The sequence below is a fragment of the Lissotriton helveticus genome, chromosome 7, assembly GCF_964261635.1.
Source record: "Lissotriton helveticus chromosome 7, aLisHel1.1, whole genome shotgun sequence".
Lineage (NCBI taxonomy): Eukaryota > Metazoa > Chordata > Amphibia > Caudata > Salamandridae > Lissotriton > Lissotriton helveticus.
The window spans coordinates 814412077-814435543 of record NC_136068.1 but is presented as its reverse complement, the minus strand read 5'-3'; the positions used below and the strand labels follow the sequence as shown (position 1 = coordinate 814435543).

The 23467-nt window shown below is 42.7% G+C and overlaps 1 protein-coding gene across 1 annotated transcript in view; it reads left to right on the top strand.

Annotated features, from left to right (window-relative positions):
* CAMLG (calcium modulating ligand) overlaps nucleotides 1–20214 on the top strand; it is a 165935-nt gene extending 145721 nt beyond the window's left edge. The window contains exon 5 of the mRNA XM_078653272.1: nucleotides 18414–20214. Coding sequence (XP_078509398.1) covers nucleotides 18414–18605 — 192 coding nt within the window. The 3' untranslated portion in view covers nucleotides 18606–20214. The remainder of the gene's footprint in view (nucleotides 1–18413) is intronic.
* The last annotated feature ends 3253 nt before the right edge of the window (nucleotides 20215–23467 follow it).

Genomic DNA, 23467 nt, shown 5'->3' with positions numbered 1-23467 from the left:
ATAAGCGTACTCCGTTAGCGGCTCTGTGCGTTCCCTAGCTCTGCCACCGAGGGTATGATCAACCCCTTACATAGCAAGTACATTTTATTATGCACGATTAATTAAAACCTTTGCATATATTAAATACAGATAAAAATAGAAGTTTCTTATTCGTAATACAATAAGTAAAACTGTTAAAAATCCACATTTGTACTGTAAATAAAATAGTATTAAAATCCTCATAAAAAAAAGTGCACCCATGATTTTTACAGTCTTAAAATCACTAAAATGCTTGCGCGTCAGAGAGTTTGGGTGGGAATAAGTTGTCAAATTGAGCTGCCGACCTATCTTTAGCCCTCCGCTATGCTTGTTACTGTACTCAGTGCATTGATTAAAGTGTCAGGACAGCAATAGGGTGCTCTCTTTAGGCTTAGTGGGACGACCTTCCAATGATTGATTGCCGGTTTTAAAGTGCTTGTGCAGCCATAGAGTACGCTTAAAAGATTTTGCGGGACAAGTCTCAGACGATGCCCGGTTCCACTGTGTTAGGTTGACTCGTGACTTGTGACTGAAGAGTTTTTGAGTCCCTTTGCAATGGTGTAAAAATATTTGTGAGCCAGCAGTTTAGTTCTACTACAGATGGATTGAAGCACAGCTATACTGCCTGCAAGTCCTGATGCCATGCTGCTTAAATATTGGTCTTAATAAAATACACCTTATATCCCATAGATTATGGCAAATACAGATTATGTGAATAAGGTCCTCAGTGACATGTCCGCACAGACGACAGGGCTGCTCACCTCCTCTTCTTTCCCATGGGGGTAGAAGCAGGGTAATCGGAACGACACCTAGACAGAGCTTTAGAAATATTTCCTTGGTTACCATTTTTATTCCCATTTTAAAGTAAGAGGGGGGTTTGAGGGCTTCATAGTTGTTGAGCACTACCCAGCCGTGTGCCCGATTAGCGAGTGTTTCTTTGTTTTCTTTGTCCTCTAGGGCAGATATCAATTGAGTTGCCTTTATCACTTTTTTTTATTAATGGAAGGTGCTCCATTGAAGTACTCCAGAGATCGGTCAGTCCCAGGAGTTTAATGGAGTCTAAAAGATATTTTCTGGCTGGCGATTTTCTGTGGCGAAACAGCTCAATACAGAGGTGGAAGTTTAGGGATCCTTCTTCGACTCTTCGGATTTTATGCCAACATTTTATATAGGCATCCCAGGACTACAGCATCTTTCCCTTTAAGGGTTCACTCCCGTAGGTTATTGTTGGCTGTAGTTTGGCTCGCAGAACCTTTAACGGGTTAAATGTGAAGTCTGGCAGCTTCTTCTTCAGAGGATTTATTGCTAAGTATGTCATGACTCCCTTTCTTGCGGTTTGAAAGTGCTTTTATGATCTAAAAGTATTCCAAGGTATTTATAATTGATTGTCTGGTCTAAGCGCTGCCCGTCAAGGTACCAGTTGATGTTTTTCTTCCTGTTTTAATTTACTGCCATCATTTGTTTTTTTGAGATTTATTTTTAAGGCGTTCCGTTGCGAGAAGCTGTGTGCCGTGTCCAGGAGGTGTTGGAGTCCAATGGGCATCCGGCTTATCAGCACTAGGTCGTCCGCATAAAGCAGGTTTGACAACATCATTTTTCCAAGCTTCGGGCATTGGATGCGCATCTGTTGAGTTCTCCTGGAAGGTCCGCTAGGAAAAGGTTAAAAAGTAGCGGGCTGGGACGCACCCTTGTTTTAACCCCTTTGAGGTGGGGATTCATTTTGATAGGTGTGTCCTATCACCAAGTTTTATCCTTATCCAAGTATTGGTGTGCAGCTGCCTTAGTTGATCTAAGAGAGGTTTGGGTATCCAGCATCCTTCCAGTTTTTGCCAGAGCTTGGTGAGATCTACAGGTCGAAAGCTGCTGTATAGTCTATAAAGCAGAGAAATAGGGGATACTTTCCCTGTTTAGCTGCGTCTATTAGCAAGGTTAATGCCATATTATTGGTTATGGTGCCTAGCCCTTGGCAGAACCCTGTTTGCTTTGGTAGAATTATACGATTTTCTGATGCCCAGGAGGCTATTTCGTCCAGGATTGTCCCTGCAACATATTTAGCCTCAATATTGATAAGGGCGATAAGTCAGTAATTGTTCGGAGCATTCCTTTTGCCTTGTTTAAAAAATGGGCTAAGAATTTATCCTTTCCAGGACTCTAGGATTATGGATGTGCTGGATACATAACTAAAAACTGGTACTAGAGCCTTACTACAAATTCTGCGTCGTATATATAAACATTGGGGGTATGCCGTTGGGGCCGGGATCTCCTGTAGGTCTGCCTCTGGCAAACTCTGTTGTAAGTAAGGAGCAGTATGTCCCCTGTTGTTGTATTATCCTAGAGTACTCACTTTGTACTATAGTTACGGGGTTGTGAGTTGTTACTTCCCTGTTGGGACCACCAGCACTTGCGTTCTCCGGAGCTTTAGAGGCGGCATCTACTTTTTGCACTTTATCGTTGAAATGGTTGAAAAGGAAATCAACCCAGACTGTCTCGGTTGTGTTGTAGTTTATATCGGAATGGCTGGGCCACTGTAGTCTATTGCCTGTATGTCAAAACTTGGACGTGTTTATTTTGTTTTGCATCATGAAGGAATTTCGCCCAAAGATCGTTGTCCTTAGTTCTTTTTTTTCCCATTTCCTTCGCTTTATAAGTGTCTTTGATCATCGAAGGGTGCATTGCAAGTTCAGCTCTTCTGGTGATTTGTGGAGTCGCCTTAAATTTTGGTTTATGTTGTACTTGCGTTTTTTTTAAACTGGGCTATTCACCTCATTTTTTCTCGACTTTGGTTGCAAGTTTTTCTCCGAGGCTCGTGATGAAATTTACCCAAGCATTTAATCACTGGACTAATATGTCCTTCTCTTGGTAATATAGACCTTTGGCAGTTGCTGATATTGCCTCTATATTACTGGGGTTGCACCTTATTTGTTTGAGGTTTGTAACTTCTTCAGAGCGGATGGTTTTACACTCCTCTAGTGAGAAGGTTGATGTTGCTTTAAGACTCACTTCTTGGGGCAAATTGGTCGCTGTGTTCGTTGTTGCCTATGCTGAAGGAGGCGATTTTATTAAACAAGGTTAGGGTTGTGAAGGTGAAGTCTAAATGAGAAGAGGCTTCGGACGAATGGTATGTGGCGACTGGTGGATTGTATCCCTCGAAGCGGCCATTTAGCTCTCTCAAATTTAGATGTTCTGATTCCTGGAGCAGGTACTTTAAGCATCTTGTAGTTTTGTTAATTTTTGAAGGACCCTGTGTTGGAATTCACCAGGCAACAGTTAAGTCTTGCGTTGAGCCCTCATCTTGACCATTCCCCAAGAGGTGCAAATTAAAATCGCATGCCAAGATGATACGTGCTGTGTCATCTTCTTTTACTCTTTTTACTTCTGCTGCCAGCTCCTTGGCTGCCTTCAATTTTTGTTTGGGGTGCACATAGACATTTATTATTATTACTTTCTGGTGAGTCTGATTGAACTTGAGCGATACTATAGTAGCCTGTATGCCGCTTGGAGGGGCGATATAGATCTTTACGGGAGAAAAGTCTCCTATTACATTTATTGAGGCTAGAAACATTAGTCCCCCAAGCGGTGGCCGTAGTCAGATCCCTTTATAGCTGGAATAAATTGGGAGGTATAACTTTGGAGCTCGAAGGGTTTTTCTTCCAGGTCTCCTGGAGCAGGATCATGTCAAAGGTTTTTAAATAATTTAGAACCTCTTGGTCAACGGTTTTGGTAGTTAAGCCGTTGATGTTCCAAATGCATATATTAATTATATCTTGCTCTGCTGGGGCTGTCGGGGTGCTGAGCTTCCCTTGTCAATTTGATCGCGCTGTTGTAATTGTTCGCTGTGTGTGCATCCAATTGTTGGTTATTAATACTTGAGTTTAATCGGGTTATCCATGATCTGTGTTCGTTGTGATGGTCTTTTTGTCCATTATGTGAGTGCCTGGAGTACTACTTGCTCCTTGCTCCTTTTAGTACTGAAGTGGTCGTTTTGTTTTGACCGTTGGTAGCTGTGCTTAAAAAAGGTGTTGGGTAGAGTGGTTTTGGCTCTGTCTTCAGTTTTATCCTCCAATTTTGGAATCTGTTTTTTCCTGCATGATTTTGTTTGCTATCTCAGAAGAATTCCATCTTGTTTTGGTCGCTTCTGGGCATAACGAGTTGTTATTTGGTAGGAATTCTATGGAAAGCAAGCCGATGAAGCAAGTGTTAGCTATGCTCGGGATGGAGTGTAAGATCCTTAGTACGTTTCCTCTGTTTAATATGTCCGCTCTGCCTCGGGAGTTGTACTTTGGGAAGAATGTTTGTATCTGTATCCTCTGCCTCTGCTGGTTCCAGGCCCTGGGTCGGGGTTCCCTCAATAATAATTGCTGCATGGGTATGTGGCCTAGGTTGAACATTGTTGATATTGCTTGTTCCACAGTTAGCACTGTTGGGGAGTTGACGATGAATCGGTTGGTGTACAAATGTTATCTTGCGTATTGGTTCTTGACTCATTGTTATACGTCCATGGTTGCGATGGCTCTTTATGACTGCACTGCCGTTCTTTTACCAAGTTCTGACTTAATTTTCAGACCCCTTTGGTGGAATTGCTGGAAACTTGCGATGGTGTGACTAGATCTAATCTTGCTCGGGCGGCCTCCTAATCTATGTCATGATTTGAAGAGCTTTGGGTTAAGGCTCTAATAGGCAGCCCCCTGGTCGGTTCTTGAGTTAATTCCTGAGTGTTATTGTCTCTTGTTGATGTTGAGATGTAACCCCCGGCCGAGTCCTGTGTGGTATTGGATCTTGTGGTAGGGTGCTCACTTCTACCTACTAAGGCGGATACTTTTTGTATCCTCAAGATTAAAATTGAGTTTGATTGAAGATGCCTGAAGCTGATTATCAGCATGTTGGTCCAAGGGGACTAGCTTCCTATTTCTTACCTTCCTTTTTTGTTTGCGGCGGGTTTTCATTGATAAGGTGTTATTTGCGGTTGCTCGCTCTTTAGTCTTTGCCAAGATAGGTAATCAGAGCTTAATAGTGTCGTCTCCACGGGTCTGGGTTCTGATATTGTTTTCCCTCTGTGGGTAACTCACTGCTCGTGAAGGTTTGAGGTTTGACATTTAACATTTAGTTTTGGGACGGATAGTAAGTTGCCTAGTATTGATGGTAGCGTGAGTAGTTTGTCAACTATTGGGCTTCATGGGCCGCTTCTTGACCCCGCTTTATTCGACCATTCAGATCGGCTAGTTTCCTTTCAATCTCTGAAGTGAAATCTGCCAGGGGTTGAAGAACTTTAAGCTTAAGGTCCAGCTTGTGTGATTGATATTGAAGAGACGTTGCCGAGTATTGCATTGTACTCAGTATTGTGGCCCAGATTGAATCTTTGTTTGTTTGGTCTGTATCGCTTCTTTCAGTCCCCACAGTGTTTGAGGGGACTTTAGAAGAGTGGGTTGAAGTGGGATTATGATTGTACGAGGAGACAAGTTCTTCCTATTGTTGGGAGGCTAAAAATGTCATGTCGCCATTTGATGGGTGTGAATCTTCATATGGAAATGGCAGGAAACGCGCAGGTAATGAGTTGTCAGGAAGTATGCTGAGGACTGTTGAGGCTGCTAAGTCCTCAGCTAGTGTGGTTGGCGGCTGTAGGGGGGAGCTATTTTTTTATTGTAATGTTGCGTCCCATGCTTTTTGATCCACCCGCTGGGCTGTTTCCGGAGAAAGGGTTTGGTGGCACTTGAGGTCAAGCTCAGTGTTTGGTCCCCCTTGTTGAAGCAGTTTTGCAATGTCTGTCTCCAGGTGATTCTCTGTTTCCGCCTTGACAAGTTGCTGAGACTTCAAAGAATTTTGGAAGAATAAAGAACTGCCCAGAGGCCTATCTGGCGAGTCCTGGGCTTGCTCATTGCAACTGTGCCACTTGTGAACATCGTATCTGTCTCAGCCATGATCCACGTCTTTACCTGACCAGTTCGTATCTCCTCCATTTAGCATTGTTTTGAAGTTTTATTAAGTAATGGCCAGGTCTGCGTTGGTATTGCTGCAGGGCTCTTCCCTTGAATGGATTACTGGTTCAAACAGTTTTGTTATGGGCTGCAAAGTAAGATCAGATCCCTTTGGTTGGAGTGGGGTTTGCAGCCCTTTTATGGTTCCGCTTTTGGAAAATATTGCCGTTCCAGGGTCTTTCAAGAAGGAACATTTTGTATATATTTCGGTGCCCCCTGGTGCATGGGTTTCTCTTTTGATGTGACTCCACTGTGCTTATTGGTTCTTGGCTTTCCAAGCCCGGCTTCTGAGGAGCTGCAGTTCCAGTTGCTGTTACAGTTAGTATGTTTTTTTCCTCCAGGTTTTGTGTTTCGCTGTAATTCATGCCTTTGAAGGGGGCTCTGACGGGGGAACATGGGATCTTGTTGTCCATCGCCATGACGCATGCTTTTTCGAGGTTTTCGTGTTTTGTTAAGCGACTATTCGGGACAGGGTCAAGGGGGCCACTGTCCCTTCCCTCGCTCTCAATTTTCCCTTTTATTGTTTTGGGTTTTGGCCTCGATCTTACATGGGTTTTCTGACTCTGACCGACCTCATTGCCTTTCCTGTTATCGTCTCTGCTGTCTGGATTCTCTGTGTTACCTTTGCCTTTATTTGGGACTACTTGAAGAAACTCCCCACCTTCTTAATGACACTGGTTTTCTCGTGATGAATAGTTAACTAATTGGCTGTTTGGCCGCCAGCTGGAGCCACTTCCACAGCTGATTTTTTGGCAGGTTGTGCTGGTGCGACTGGAAGGTTTCTGGTGAGTAAAGCGGAAGAAGAGCACTTCCCTTGATGTGTCGGTGTCTAGCTGGCTCCCTGGTATCGTCTCAGGTCATGGTTAATCGCAGGTCGCTGTGCAAATGTTCAGATATGGTTTAATAGTATGCCAGCTGTAGACTTGCTTTCTATGCATGCTTGATTTACTCTTGTCCCAACTATGAGAGTATAATCGTGCGAGGTGGTGAAAGGGGCAAGGAGTCAAACGTTAAGCATAGTCGTAAGCTCAGGAAAACCGGAAACTGCCCGTGTTGAGAAGGCCGTTACTGGCAGTTTCCGGTTGATACAAGTGAGCACAATCAGGCTGTGAAAAATTAAGAGCTGCGAGGAGACGAGCGGGTGGTGGCTCTATGAGCGGGGCAATCAGGCGAACCGCAAGCCGCACCTAGACCTAGGCGCCTCTGCGAATTCGCAGAGCACACACTTGGCAGTCTCCCTAATGGAGGGCTGCGCTCATACTTGCACACACTAACACCCTCACCGCGTCTCGAGGCTGGTTAGGGATGGCTCTCGGCTCTCAGCAAGAGTTCTGTCTTGCCTCGCAAGAGGTGGTCGTGCCAGAGACGGCCCGAGAAGGTGAGGCTAAAGGTGGTATCAACGCAGCGCTGAAAATACTTCTAGCAGGCGGGGGGCTGTTGTTGAGAGAACCTCAAGGGTGCCGAGGGGGTTGGATGCTTGGTGCGGGACTCACTAGTGGCAATGTTGTTTTCCTGCCTCCTCGCCACAACTACAACCGCTGCAACTGCCACAAAGTGCATAGTTGCATGTTCGCTCGAGTCTCGTGAATTCTCGTTTAGCAACAGGGAGCTCACTCTCTCACAATCACTGCAAACTAACGGGGGTGTTGCCCCAGTGCGGATATTTCCTTCGCCCTCTCTCCTCTGGGCGGTGTGTTGCTCTCTTCGGGAGAAACTGCTGGCCCCCAGCCAGGGGCGTAACACAGGCCCCCGCATCCCCCGCAGTGCGGGGGGCCAGGAGCTGCAGGAGGCCCCTTCAGCACTGTACTCACGCTGGAGAGCTACGGATTAAATCCGGAGCGGGCCCCTCTGTGTACCTTGCAGGGGGGCCCCTTCAACTTTCATTACGCCACTGCCCCCAGCTGGGTCGTCCCTACCCCGCGCCCCCGCTGCCAAGTGCCAACTAGCATCTCGGGTCGCGAGTCAATTAGCGGGCTGTTTGCAGGACGGCTAGGGTCCGGAAAGCTGGAAAAGCGCGGTAGACCTCGACGATCCGATCTCAGTGCTATGATCCGCCCCTCGTAGTGTGTGCGTGCCTCCGTAGTGCAATTTCTTCCACATATGGAGAAATCTGAGTAGCAAAGGAAACACTTGCACTCTGACAAGAAGAAAAAGACGAATATTTGTGTTGGGATCAACCCTGAAAAAGTAGGTGAAATTTATGTTGATACTTAACACTAAAGTAGCACCACAATAAAGTTTCATAATTCCGCTTTCTCACAGTTCATGACGCAAAATTACCTTTGCATAGTTTTTTCATTGTAGTGAACTAAAGAAAAGTGATAAGCAGGATGTTTGAATTAATCTCAGCTACTGGTAATTACTTGGGCCACATGCCAGTCCATTGTATTTTTGTCCACAGTGCCACCTCAGATTAGGCTCGGACAAATACAAATTGGCCCTGATCCTGCTCCATTAAGTACAGTCCAGTCTGAACTGCCAAGCCAGGTCTGTTTGAACTGGAACACAAGCAAACAAAGCCCGGTTACGCCCTAGTTTGGACTCTTTTGTCAGTGCAGCTTGGTCTCAGTGGCACAGTGAGAACGGGGTCCACGTCTGGGCATACCCATCGCACTGAAGTAAACAAAAAATTGGTGGTGGAAAGCTTGAACAAATTTCAGTCACAGATAATTGTTTGAGGTCACATCCCTGGCTGTCGTTTTTTGCCCACCATTCCACCACAGTTTTTTTTTTCACTCGCCTCTGTATTGTGATAGTTAATTGTTTAGGTCGACCCTGCTCTGTGTGACTTCTTGTAAGCACTCAAAACTCCTTTGTGTGGGTCTGACTCCCCCCACGCATTGGGTTGGCTGTTGCCTTTGTCATTTTCTTATTGTAGCCTGCAAATAGCTAAAGGCGGGCGCATGTCCCACCTTTTTGTCAAATGTTCACTCCCTCAGCGTTCTGCTTGCGGGAGCGAGCAGAGGCAGGCGGGCTGAAGCTGCATTCCTCTCCTTGTGGGTCAGGTAACACATGCGGATCTTTGTGAGTTCCTTCCTATTACGGTGGCCTGGAAATGCTAATGTGGCCGGCTGTCGGATAAGGTTACCCCAAAAGCATTTTCTGGATTAAATTCTGTAAAACAGGCGACAGAGCGCACGGCAGCTAGGACAGTGCGGGTCTGTCTGCGAATTCAGATCAGCAACAGCTTTGCTGTTTACCTTGGTGCCACGGCTGCCAAAGAAAAGCTGAAGGTCTCCCATTACTTTAGGACTAAAAATGATAAATCAATCTACGACAATTTAAAAAGTCGGTAATTCATGCTCATTGATCCTAGGCAGTGAGGCCATCTGTCGGATGGCGGAGCAACCCTCTGCCTTCTAGAAAAAAACAAAAGCCCTCGCAGCTCTGCCTCCTCTGTGTATTGCCTCTCTCCTCTCTCGTTCTCCTTTCCCTCCCTTCCCAGGGCCACCGCTGACTTCCCTCGTCTCTCTCCTCGCCCCCTTTGAGTTCCATCTGTTTCCTAAAATACTGACTTGAGCTGCCTCATTTTCCTTTCATATCATAAAGATAATAGCGTGTGATATTTGTATCGCTTAAACCGCGCCTAGGAATGCAGTCGCATCATTTTAACTCATTTTAGTGATGCTCATGTTGTTGACCTTGGAAGGATGAACATGGAATAAGGAAAGGTGTGTTAGGGAATTGCTCCGGCTTGCTGGTACCCTCATACCTCGATATCAGTTGCAGTAAGCTCACCATGCTGTCTTTCCATCTCTCTAACAGTTGCTGCACTCGTGCCTGATTCCCACTTCAGTGGGCTAAGCGGCTGCACTGGGCTACAGCTTTGCATCAGAATGGGGCTGACCCACTCTTTCATCTTTCCAATGTCGATAAAACGAAGGCCATTGAGTTGATGGCAATAGAACATAATACGGGATCCGGTTGACGAGGGTAGAGACCGGTACCAAGAGGGTGCTTGGCCTCGAGGGCGATGTGCCAATTACGGCAGCACCCCCTTCCCGTGATCCATGATGTGCTTACTCCTCACCATACAAGTGCATTATTTTTGAGTCTCCCAAACGGGGAGTACCATAGGAGGCTGGCCCTCCTTCCACTTGCACTTTTTTACACTTGTTTACTTTCACGTCCCCAGGTCAGGGTGGTCCGTAGCGCGTCCACACCGCTGGGGTTTAGTTCACTTGTCCTGATGAATGCCTGGTAAATTGACACCGTTTCAAGGCAGAAACATGTTGACTGACTATTTATAGTGGAAATAACCAATCCATTTATTTGGCCGCATTTTCCACACTTTAACTTTTAATATGTCTAAGTGATCAAACATTAAATCTTCTTTTTTGATACACCATAGACATTTTTAACATCACTATCACCCTAAAATCACTCACTTTCACGTCTATTCACAAGAAACCTGCTCCGCAGTAGTTCTGGCGTTGTAGCACACTGGGGAGGCACTCGGCCTCTCCAGTGGGGCCCAATGATGAAGCATGTCACCTACCAGGTAGGTGAGTGAGGGCTTTTTATACTGACCTGAGTGGGGTCGTGTATTTACCTTATACAGTAGCTCCTTCTGTTGGTTTTGACTGACCTGGAACACTCTTACTTTGTTGAAATAAATAGAACATAATATCCAAGCTCCTCCGACTCTTTAGTTTGTAACCTGGGTTAAATAAACATGAGGGAGTCTGTCAGCTAGTCCTGTTTTTCAGCCACTAGCGCTAAGGATGTTGGGGGTGTCATCCAGTTTTTTCAGGTTATTTTTCATTGTATTATTTGCTTTCAGCGGCGCGCTCAGCAACTCTAAGAGGTATGAAATGTGTAGGTCCACACATAACACGGTGCAAGTGAAAATACTACAAGTCCTAGAGTGCTCCGAGCTAACTGGTGAAAGCCGCCAATGGCTGAATGTCAGACTTATGATTCGGAGCCAGTTGGCAGCTATGTACAATACTCATCATTTGTTTCATGGTGCTGGGGGAGGGCTGTCGTTCTGAGTGACGTTTCCGACAGATCTAAGGAAGGTTGGTACATGAGTCTGGCTGCGGTAAGTGCCTGGAAGAGGCAGACCACAGCAGTTTTAAGTTGCTGCGACTCGCATGCAATACCCCTGGAGCTCTGGAAAAGGGCCCAGTAATTGTGCTCTGGTCCCACGGATTAGGTTTCCTCGTTTTGGCTTTGAAGACGTGCAATTGACGGACCCGTTTCAGTGCTCAGGATTTATTGGCATGCATCTGTGCGAATTTCCACTTCATTTTTATAATCCCAGCATAAGACCCTGCATAGGGAAAATTACACGTGCATTTTCTGGAACAAGCGTTCCCTAAATTGTTTTAAAAACAAAATCCACAATAAGCCTCTTATATTTTTAGGTCTCGCGCTTAGCGTTGCAGTGCGCAGCACTAGACCTCTTGTATGGGGTTCTGAAAGCTGACCACACGCTCGTGCGTGTGGTTTTGCTTTCCCCGCCTGCCATTGGCTTTAGCGTGCTTTTAAAAAAAAAAAGCAGCACGCCATTGGGCAAAGGCAGGCCATGTCCCGCCTTTCCCACCAGTGTCTAGCACGCGCATCAGCGCGGCACAGGCGACGGGCTCCCTCGCCCCCGCTCCTCTATGGTGCGCGCGCACCATTAATTATGATTCCCTGCCCTCTGTGGTGTGCGTGCACCACTGAATTCGATTCCGTGCTTGTTTGTTATTTTTTTTGCTACGTCACAAGCGAAGGCATCTTGCTGTAGCTCTGCCTGTGCCATGTCGCACACAACAGATGGGTCACGTAGAGTGAAGTGTATTTACGTCGTCCAACAAATCTCTTAAGACCTGAAAAATGAGAACAGATGGGTGATTACTGTGAAGGCCAGCAGCGTGGCAGCGGCTCGGTTCCTTGCAGTATTAAAGTAGCAGCACGAGGGATATGGAAAGCGGAGTTTTCTACTCGAGAATGATTTGCACGCTTTAGTGCAAGGCGGGAAAAAAGTGCAAAGTTCTTTTGCACAAATTCACAGTATATTCTGGGCATACGCAAAATGGGATGCCGTGTGCACATTCTAACCTGCACGCCCGCTACTAGAGCTGTGACCTGGCGCTAGACTGACGCTCACAAGAGCGGCACAGTGCACACGCACACCGCGTCCGCAGGGGTTGGCTAGCGAGTCACAAGACAGACCCTTCACAGAACGCCACATCCGGTTCCACTGTCTTCAGTTCAGACCTAAGGGGTTCTCTTATAAAGCACCAATAGGCCAGGACATTGTTTAATGCGGCAGTTCAGAAAAACTACATCACATAACAGTAAACGGTAATGTGTGTGACCTTTGCATAGAACTAATTGAAGGGCCTCGTGATAATTCAGCACCGCACTTGCACTCCCTCAGTGGGCATCTCATCCCATCCGCATGTGGATTAACATAACTGGTCATCCTATCCGCATGTAGATTCGCATAACTGGCCATCCCATTCGTAAGTAGATTCAAATAACTGTCCATCCAATCCACACTTAGATTGATTCGCATAACTGGCTATCTCTCCGTAAGTTGGTTCGCAAACAAGTGTGCTGATCAAAGCTGACCGGATCATTATCTAGAATTTGCTTTATTTAAAAGTAAATGTAAATATAATTTTACCAGCATCTGCACTGCTTAGATATTTTAGAGAGCTCAAAAATTGAAAGTGTGGGAGCCATTCCAGTAGAAACATCACAAAATATAATGAAGGGCGGAGGGTTGAAACTTTACAAACACGCACCCATGGTCACATTTTGTAATATGTGAGCTCTAAGTAGATAAGGGTGTGCCGAGACATGGGTCCCTTGCTTGGAGAAGGTCCAAGACTGATATTCATATAGCTAGGTCTAAACTGGGGTGGCGCGGCGAGCAAAATGACAATGGATTTTATCATTTTATTTTGTGATGTTGCTAGTCATCCCAGTAGAAACATACGTAGTTCATACGGCAGTAGACCTTGGACTATTTATGCTCACTCAAATCATTTGATTCGATTCCCTCAAATAGCAGTAAATATTTTATAAACAATATTTAAAATATTTTATGTTTAAAAATTCTAAATGCTTAGCGGAGTTTTGTTATATCCGTTGGGTTTTCTTTGAGCGTAGCATAAGAATTCCGCTGGCACTGACTTGTCATTGTTCTGTTGGAGGTGCTTTGACCTCTGAGTTCAGGCACTAATTGCACTTTATATACCGCTCCTCGATGTTATACATTTATGGCAATACCCTGTAATTATAAACCTAATTAATATATTTTATGTCGTTTTATATGGCTTTTTAAAGCTGAAATAAAACATATCGATTTCTGCATGGCCCCTACTCGCCACCATTACAATCAAAGTCGTGCTACTAGATTGGGAATACTTTAAGCAAGTCTCATATCACACTTGGTTGGCATGGATCACGTACGTTAGAGGCACGGATATTGCCCATTTCCATTTTTGAGGGACCCTCCTATCTTCTACTCACATTTGGGAGACTTTGGACTCTTTTTTTTACACAAAATGTAGTCGGTGCCCTTTAATATCTCTCAGCCCCACTAACTAGGGCCTTTAGACCTGACACAGACCTAAACCATAGTCCTATTGACCATCAGCTTGGCTCCCCTTTTGGCCTGAGTGAGCACTCAGGCCTATTTTCGACTCTCGCTTTCCCATTTCCTTCCCTCTCTTTGTGCTCCCCTCCTTATAACTACTTCCAACCATGCAATGCAATAGGTCTCGCATTACTGAATGTTTCAGCTATTGGTGTTGCATTATTATTAGCAATGCCAATAGCTCAAAGTTTAATAATTATTGAATGCTAGATTCCTCCCCTGTTCCTGCATATATGTGGCAACCTGAGCCCTCCTCTCCCCCAACCGCTCTGCCCTCTCAAGCATTTACAGCCTACAGACGGGTCAAACCAAATAATCGCTTAGAGGGCGGAGAATCCCGGACCCAACTAGTTTCAATTTACAGAGCAAACCACGTTTTCTACGGTAATTCCTTTGCCAGAGGCTGTTGCCCATTATTTAATAAATCCATTAGATTTTTCCATCACTTTTTGCAATGTCTATGTGAACTTGCCTGTTATCGCTTCAGCAGTTTGTTCATAAACACACTAAAACGACTGGTAAATAAATATACATCAGCGCGTGCTTTTTGGGACAAATAAATACTTGAAAACATTATCATGTCCACAGCAGCATCCGTCTTCAGCACAGACGTTCGTGAGCTTAGTACACGTTCTGAGTACACCCTGAGAATAAACCTCACTCCCTGTAATGGACAACATCAAATTGCACTGAGAATGCAGATGGATTGTTCAGATGGAAAGCGGGGGTGCTTTCACTTTATATGAACCTGTGTATTTAAAGCTCATCTAAGCATTCATAAACCATCACCATGTCCCATCTATGCTCAAAACCACTGGAATTAGGCGATTTCACGGCTGTGGCGGTTCCCACATAACTATGGATTTGCAGTATTTACCACATAAGCGATCAGCTGCTACCTAATCTGCAGATTTCATAAAAAATGTGCTTGTAAATCAAAAGTTACGAATAAAACGTTGCAACACATACATGTTGCAGGGTAGTGGAAGGTCCTTTGCATAGGTTGACTGGTCAAGTTTCTGTTGCTTATTTCTGTAAATAGGTGCCAAATTGGTACTATTGAGACAAAAGCTTTGCTTACAAAGTATTATGTGTAAAAATGCCAAAATAGTGAGATAATAACACTAAGTGTGCTGCTTAATTTGGCTTTTCTTGCTGCAAGATTTAGTCAAACCAGTCATATCATTTGATTTTCCCCTTCTGCATGATTCCAGTGGCATGATTATATCAAGAATGAATAAACAAAACAAGTTGCCAATACTGCACTGTTACTTAACTATCAGTTAAAGAGACAATGAATTAAACAATTGCCCTTGCAAAACCAATCTTTCAGTTGAATTTAATCAAAAAAGTTTTATTTATATCTTTCAAAAGTATTTTTTCATTTTTTACAATTTTCTCTAAATTTTCAAACAATATACTACATTTTTTCTTTCTTATTTTGGAGCCCCTTTTAGAATTAAAATTCACACTCCTTCTCTAAAAAACAACGTTATATACAACATATACACCGTGTCAGAATCATACACCTATTGCACTATTTCACACATCCATTCATACATTCTCACATCATACATGCACAGAATGCCCGCCCTGGGAATGCTTCACTACACCCTATTTATGGTGCAGCACTACAAATGTAATATTTTATATACAAAACTAAGATGTTTGAAAAAACAAGAAAGCCATCTAACAATATGACAAAGTTCAGATTTTGACAAACAAATGAAACAATACAGATTGGCCTAAGAAATGAAATGGTCTACGTGTTTTGAATCACCCTCACTGCGGGGATTCTCCTCAGGACCAAAGATTTTTTGTGAAAGACAAAAACAACTCAACTTTCTTACTCCCTATACTCTAGAGCAACACCCCCTACTGTCCACTCACTCAGCATTCTCATCTTACCTCTCTATTCTGGAAAAGAAATTTCCATGTCAAAATCTGAAAGTACAGAAATTATTCGTGTTTCCAGTATATTCCATTATGTATGAATACATCCCCTTCGATAGTCAAAGAACAGCAGATACAAACTACCTTTCCCAGCATCCTTCAATATCGACAATTAATCGCCATATTAGCCTCGAGCTGGATAAACTACCTCAGAATGTATGAATGGATGTGTGAAATAGTGCAATATGTGTATGATTCTGACACGGTGTATATGTTGTATATTATGTTGGTTTTTAGAGAATGAGTGTGAATTTCAATTCTAAAAGGGGCTCCAAAATAAGAAAAAGAAAAAATTGAGTGTATTGTTTGAGAATTTGGAGAAAATTGTAAAAAATGAAAAAAGACTTTTGACAGCTATAAATAACACTTTTTTTGATTAAATTCAACTGAAAGATTGGTTTTGCAAGGGCAATTGTTTCATTCATTGTCTCTTTAACTGATGGTTAAGTAACAGTGCAGTATTGGCAACTTGTTTTGTTTATTCAGATTGTGGCGTGGCCCAGCTGCGCTTAAGCCAAACCCTTGTTGTTTTTTCTCATGATTATATCAAGTCCACTGGAATTATGTGATTGTGCAGCCACAATGATTTTTGCATAGTTATAGATTTTCTGCATTTGCCACATAATCCATCATCCACTGCATAATCTGTAGATTTTACAGCAAAAACGTTTGTTTCTAGCTTAGATCAAAAGTTACTAAAAACACACAAAAAAGTGTTGCAGCGCACTGGAAGGCCATTTGCAAAGCTTGACGTACCACAATTCTGTTGCTTATTGCTATATTTCGATTTAAAACTAGTTGCATATGTTAATGTGATTGAACCTAGTGACTGACACTGAAAAGTACATTTGGCACAATTTGCTTTCTGAAAGATGGAGTGAATGAAGCCAGTGTGCGTGGTGCATAACAAGCAGTGTGTGAACTGATCCAGATTGCTGAGGGGTAGGGGAGGGGGTCAAACCGTAATTACTTAGTTGCTTTTTCATCGCTAGGTTACTGCATATCAAATGGTGCAAACACCCTACAAAATAAATGCAGCTGTGAGACATTACTTAAAGGGTGCTAAACATAATCTTCATAACTAACAAACATTTGCATTACAGCGCTAATAGCTCTAACTAAAAAAGAAATACATTTGTGAGACCTATTGCATTGCAAATGGTTGTCTTTTCAAGGTATTTTTAAGAACAGTGGTCCCTAGGAAAACAACAGTAAAAAAGGGGGGAAATGAATATAGACCCAGTCAGTACTATATTTGTATAACTTGTCCAGCCGGACAGAGGTTAGATATTTAATATTTTAAATTCAAATAGGAACAATACAGACAAAACAATTTGTAAGTGGGACACAAGCCTGCATCCAACTAAACCAAGAGGGACAAACAATGAAGAACACAAAGGTTCAGGCAAAGCTGTAGGTTTGTTAAACACACAATTTTCAATGTAACAAACAAATTGCAAAAGAACAACTTTACACATTAAATGACAATTTAGAGCGGTGTATTGGGTGTCGACAGCGTTTCGATCCATATATACAATAAATGGACTATCCGCATGGATAGTAACAAATATGGAACTGAGGGCACGAATGGTGAACAGCTAGATCAAGAAAAATACAATCAGAGGTGTAGGGGAACCGGACCGCTTACAGCTTCAAAGGTAATGGCGCGGTATTAGTGAGACCCATCCAGTGATGGGAACGGGAAGGCGCGATGGCTTGAGTATCCCAATGGGGAGGGAGCCGCGGCAGCGTTCTCTTAATTCCAGATATAGGGTTGTGCTAGGTCTGTGTTCCTGGGTTGCAGCCAGTAAAAACCAGCTTCAAGCCAGGCAAATAGCTTAATTCCCAAGGTCCTTGGCAGAACTTACTTGGGTTCCCTTGTTTCTTTACAATATGTCTTTTCAAGGCGGCAAAAATAAACATAGATTTTTGTGGTGTCCCATCCTGCAACTTTAACACTAAATGTTCCTACCAGCGGATTGGTTACAGTTTCTTGAATTAGCCTATTACCCTTTGGGGCCCAGTGGTATGAGAAGGCAGACATTAGCTCCTCCATATAGGTTCTCACAGCCCGATTTTATTTGGAATGCATTTTTACTCTGTTTTTCTCCTTTTCCAGCAAATGCTGGCCATAGATCACACAGCAATGACAGAAAATGAGGAATTGTATGTATTTTCCTTACTAGAAATGTGCGCTTAGAGCAGGTTATTTCAGTTCGTTTTTGTACATGTTTTTCCCCATGTTTCATTAGCTCACATTTCCTCAGAAGACCTGTTTAAACCTGTCCTTTATTCATCCAAGCTTATAAATGTATTTTATATAGTTTTAATGTTTAAGCAGGGTATAAGTCATGAACTCCTAGGCAGGAGGTTATTATGGTGTAATTTTGAACTTAAGCTTGAGTCACTGGGTGACATTGCATCCCATGGTTTTGTTAATGCAATATGAAGTTATTGCATACAGGCACAATCAGTGTACAAAGAGCCCACCAGTCCAAGCTCTCTGGGAACCAGGCAAACAGTGAGGTGTAGCTAAAGGTATAAGGTGTGCAGTGCACACATACACTGCACACACACAGACAAATCTATTCAGCAGGAGCAAGATATTGTGCAGAGGAACAAATACTCCAGACAGAACATATTGTGAATATTCGACGAAGAGCCTACCCTAATCCTTGCACAAGAAATATCACGGCACGATGAAGAGAATACCGACATTAGCATTGTGTGGATTGTCATGTGCGATTTCTCAAAACTAATGCTACTTCAAATTGTGGCCCTTGCATTAAACACGGCCTGCTGACATTGTTGATATGTGGATAGAGGAAAGTTACTTAACAAAATAAAACATTTAACTTCTACCTGTTTTTAAGGGGGAAAAGAAGATGAAAACGACCGTGCTAACTGCGGCTCTCCTATTATCTGGAATCCCTTCAGAATTGATCAACCGCTCTATGGACACTTACAGCAAAATGGGAGACGTTTTCACAGATCTTTGTGTTTACTTTTTCACCTTCATCTTCTGCCATGAACTGCTGTTTTTGCTTGGCTCCGAAGTTCCCTGATATCTGATAATACAGAGGACTTTGTCTTTTCTTCTGCGCAAAATCATCTGATTGTTTGAAAAGCAGCTATGATGCAATGCAACATGCTTAACATAGAATTGCATTTATATATGGGGAAATTGAGTCTCTGGCTTTAGGCTCTGGGGTAGTATTTATTATACTCACTTATCAACTACTGTAAATATAATGTTCCATGTCTCAGCTTTTACACTTGTTAACAGGAATAACATTGTTTCTGCACAAAAACAAGTGTTATTTGTTTCATGCCCATTATAAAGGGTTGATACTGTGAAGTCAAGTTTTTTGTGAAAAAATGGCATATTGAGGTAATTTCAGGAAGGATTACATGTTTGTTGTCATAGATGCTGGTTTTCTCCAAGACCATTAGCTGTTTTTCTGGAAAATTGTGGGTTTGATTAAAAAATATATATTTGTAATGTATTTGTGGAGATCGCTGAAATGCTGATACAGTCTGGCAAATAAAGAAATTGCGAAGCAAAGAACAAAATCCGGCATAAAACATTGATGTGTAAATGGTTCGTGTTAGGTGAGGCAGATGGCACGCACTAAGCTCTAAATGTAATTGAAATATGTTGGTGAATTGGGAGTGGTATAAAAATAAGCCTGTTATTGTGTGCCATGTGTTGTATGCTGGGATACTCTGTCTTCTTACACAAAAAGATAGAAATACTATTGTATATTTTTTGATGATCTCACATGCCCGCTTCTATAGATGTTTTCTCCTTTATTGCGGACCATAACAGTTTGCTTTTACGTATATTCAGTCCAAACAGTTAGGAAAGAAAGGATGCGACAAGAACATGAGCACAGAATAGTAAAGAAAAGCTACTCTCATGCCTTCTTCCATATTCTTTTTATAACCTTTAACAAATAATCCTTTTAAACTGCAGAACACAACTGCTTTGCATAATAATCTAACAATGTAATCCCACATGCATTTAGATGGATTTCCTCACTAAGGTCTGTGAGCAAATCCTTAGAAAGGACTTCTGTGGTCCTAATTGTTACAGCAAAATAGCATCTTTTTTTGTTTGGTCTGACCAAAGTTACTCTAGCCTAACCAAAAAAAAAAAAATCGTAGTAATCTTGACAATACTATATTTCTTGTTGTTCACATACATCATTCCTTCTTCCTAACCAATACACTTTTTATAATTTGATTACTACTGTGGGTGCAGTTTAAGAGATAGATAAGATTACATTTGCTCTAAAATACTCATGTTAATCCTTTGTAAAAATGACCTTCCTACCAACAATGCTGTGGCATCAACAGAAGAAATACCCTATGTAGAACTAATTCGAGAAAGACACATGCACGCTTTTTACTGAAGGGCGTTGTGTATTTTCATTATCTTCTAAACCTGCATGGTGAAATATTTTCCTCTTAAATGTTCAGCCTGCTAGCATTCTATTCAAAATGTACGTGAGAAAACTGAAATCAATTACAAAATAACCTAAATTATTTTGCACTAAAATATTTATATGTAAATGTTACAATGCTCATGGCAGCCGTTCATGTTTGTTTTCTTTATAAAAGGATTTGTTAATATTAATTCAAAATAACGGTAATAAAAATACCTGAATGAAATATACACATCTGCGTTTTCCCTGAGTATTATACTAGATTTTGTAGACACAGGTTGAGATTTTCATACCAAAGGTCAGTCGTTCATTACATAGTTGCAGTTAGCAGCTCTGTTACCTATGTCCTCTTTCTTAGAGTAAACTCATGCCGTGTGAGCCAATTAGCTAACCAAGACTTGGCATGCGTTGACCTGCAACAAATCAAACTTTTGCAGAAACAATCATTATATTTACTTATCTCATCTCTAAACATGAGGCTGGTGAGGCAGCAGGTGTGGTTGCATTTCTTATGGTCGGACCTAGCTTTTAGTGTAAGTAAATTGATTATTGTAGTGTAATGGTGTAGAATTGATCTAGTTGCAATTTTAATGCAGTGTTTACATTTAACAATGATGTTTTGATTTTCTTTTTTTGTGTTTAAACCCTTTGCTGCTAGGCCTTTTCCCCTCCTGTGCTAAGCCTTTTTTTGGCGATTTGGGGTAGTGCGTGCTTAGGCCCCTGTAACCTTTTGACCACATAAGGTATCCACGCCAAATTTGCGTCCTTTTCTTCCAACATCATGTGGATTCTAAAGGTGCCCAGGGTTTGTGGATTCCCTTGGAGGGGTCCCAGAAATTAGGCAAAATACAGTAAAATTTTAGTTTTTTCAGAAAAATGGAAAAACGGGTTGCAAATGAACGCCTCTGGGTTTTTCCCTGCAAATGGTATCAAAAAAGGGTTTATGGGGCTGAAATCAGCATTTTCCCAGCTTTTAGGGAATGGCAGTCTTTTGTCAGAGAACCAACATTTTTCACACATTTCTGCCATTTTTCTGGGACAGCCTATTTTTGCTTTTTTTAGTGTTTTCAACCTCCTTCCAGTTAATGGTAGAAATGAGTATGAAAGCAATAATGGATCCTGGAAAGCTATACATTTTCAGAAAGTAGACAAAATTCTGAATTCAGAAAGGGGTCATTTGTCTAAATCCATGAAGGTTTCTTTATAGAAACTCTCAGTTAAATATTGGAAAAATTGAAAATTAGTTGAAAAAACCAGCCTTTTGTCTCAACGTTTTCACCTGTAACTTCTTGTAATTTTGGCAGCTCTTTGAAAGCAATATACCGTTCCATCCATTAGACCTTTCTGGTTGTGCCGGATATACAGGACTTGTAGTTTCGCCAAGAACCCGGCGAACCCGGAGCCAAAAACTGAGCAGCAACTTGCAATGGTATTTTATTATGTACCGGGTATAGAGCAATTATTCTGGGAAAATGGATACATGGAAAAATCGGTATGAAAGACACCTATGTATTTTTGGATTGGGTACAAATTATAGAGTTTAGAAACAGTATATATTTCCACATTTTCAAAATTGGGAATACTCATACTAGCATGAGAATTATTGGTCATTTTTCAAAATGATTTTTTTTTACACAATGTCTTTCATTTTGAAGGGAGAAATGCGTGAAAACTCAATAGGTAATAACAGTTGATTTACAAATCTGAATTTCCCTAAGTCTCCCGATAAAAACGGTACCTCACTTGTGTGGGTCGGCCTTGTGCCTGCGACAGGAAATGGGGCAAATTGCAACGTGGTCATACCTCAATTTCGCAGTTAAAAATTGACCCTTTTTTTGCAAAGTGCCTAGCTGTAGTTTTTGCACCCTAGCTCTGCCGGCACCTAGGGAAACCTAGCAAACCTATACATTTTTTAAAAGTAGACACCCTGGGAAATCCATGATGGGGTGACTTGACTGCCTCCCACCAGGTTCTGTTACCCAGAATTCCTTGCAAACCTAAAAAAGTATACAAAAAAACACATTTTCCCCACATTTCTGTGGTGGAAAGTTCTGGAATCTGCGTGGATCCACAAATTTCCTTCCATACTGCGTTCTCCAAAGTCTTCAGAGAAAAATGATACCCCACTTGTGTGGGTTGGCCTAGGGCCTGCGACAGGAAAAGGCGCAAAACCGAACTTGGTCACACCTCAATTTCGCAGGTAAAAATGACCATGTTTTGGCAAAGTGACTAGCTGTAGTTTTTTAACCCTAGCTCTGCCGGGCCCTAGGGAAATCTAGCAAACCTATACATTTTTGAAAAGTAGACACACAGGGGAATTCAGGATGCCTCCCACCAGGTTTTGTTACCCAGAATCCCTTGTAAACCAAAAAAAATTAACAATAAAACGCATTTTCCTCACATTTCTGTGGTGGAAAGTTCTGGAATCTGCGTGGATCAACAAATTTCCACCCACCCCACATTCCCCAAAGTCTTCTGAGACAAATGGTACCTCACTTGCGTGGGTCTGCCTAGTGCCTGTGTCAGTAAATGGTGCAAAACGCAACGTGGTCGCACCTCAATTTCCCAGTGAAAAATGGGCCTTTTTTGGCAAAGTGCCTACCTGTAGTTTTTTAACCCTAGCTCTGCTGGCACCTAGGGAAACCTAGCAAACCTATACATTTTTGAAAACTAGACACCCAGGGGAATTCAGGATGGAGTGACTCGGCTGCCTCCCACCAAGTTCTGTTACCCAGAATCCCTTGCAAAGCTAAACAATTGACAAACAAATGCATTTTCCTCACATTTCTGTGGTGGAAAGTTCTGGAATATGCGTGGATCAACAAATGTCCACCCACCCCGCGTTCCCCAAAGTCTTCTGAGAAAAATGGTACCTCACTTGCGTGGGTCTGCCTAGTGCCTGCGTCAGGAAACGGTGCAAAACGCAACATGGTCGCTCCTCAATTTCGCATTGAAAAATGGGCCTTTTTTGGCAAAGTGCCTACCTGTCGTTTTTTAACTCTAGCTCTGCCGGCACCTAGGGAAACCTAGCAAACCTTTACATTTTTTAAAACTAGACACCCAGGGGAATTCAGGATGGGTGACTCGACTGCCTCCCACCAGGTTCTGTTACCCAGAATCCCTTGCAAAGCTAAAAAATTGACAAAAAAATGCATTTTCCTCACATTTCTGTGGTGGAAAGTTCTGGAATCTGTGTGGATCAACAAATGTCCTCCCACCCCGCATTCCCCAAAGTCTTCTGAGAAAAATGGTACCTCACTTGCGTGGGTCTGCCTAGTGCCTGCGTCAGGAAACGGCGCAAAACGCAACGTGGTCACACCTCAATTTCGCAGTGAAAAATGGGCCTTTTTTGGCAAAGTGCCTACCTGTCGTTTTTGAACCCTAGCTCTGCCGGCACCTAGGGAAACCTAGCAAACCTATACATTTTTGAAAACTAGACACCCTGGGGAATTCAGGATGGGGTGACTTGGCTGCCTCCC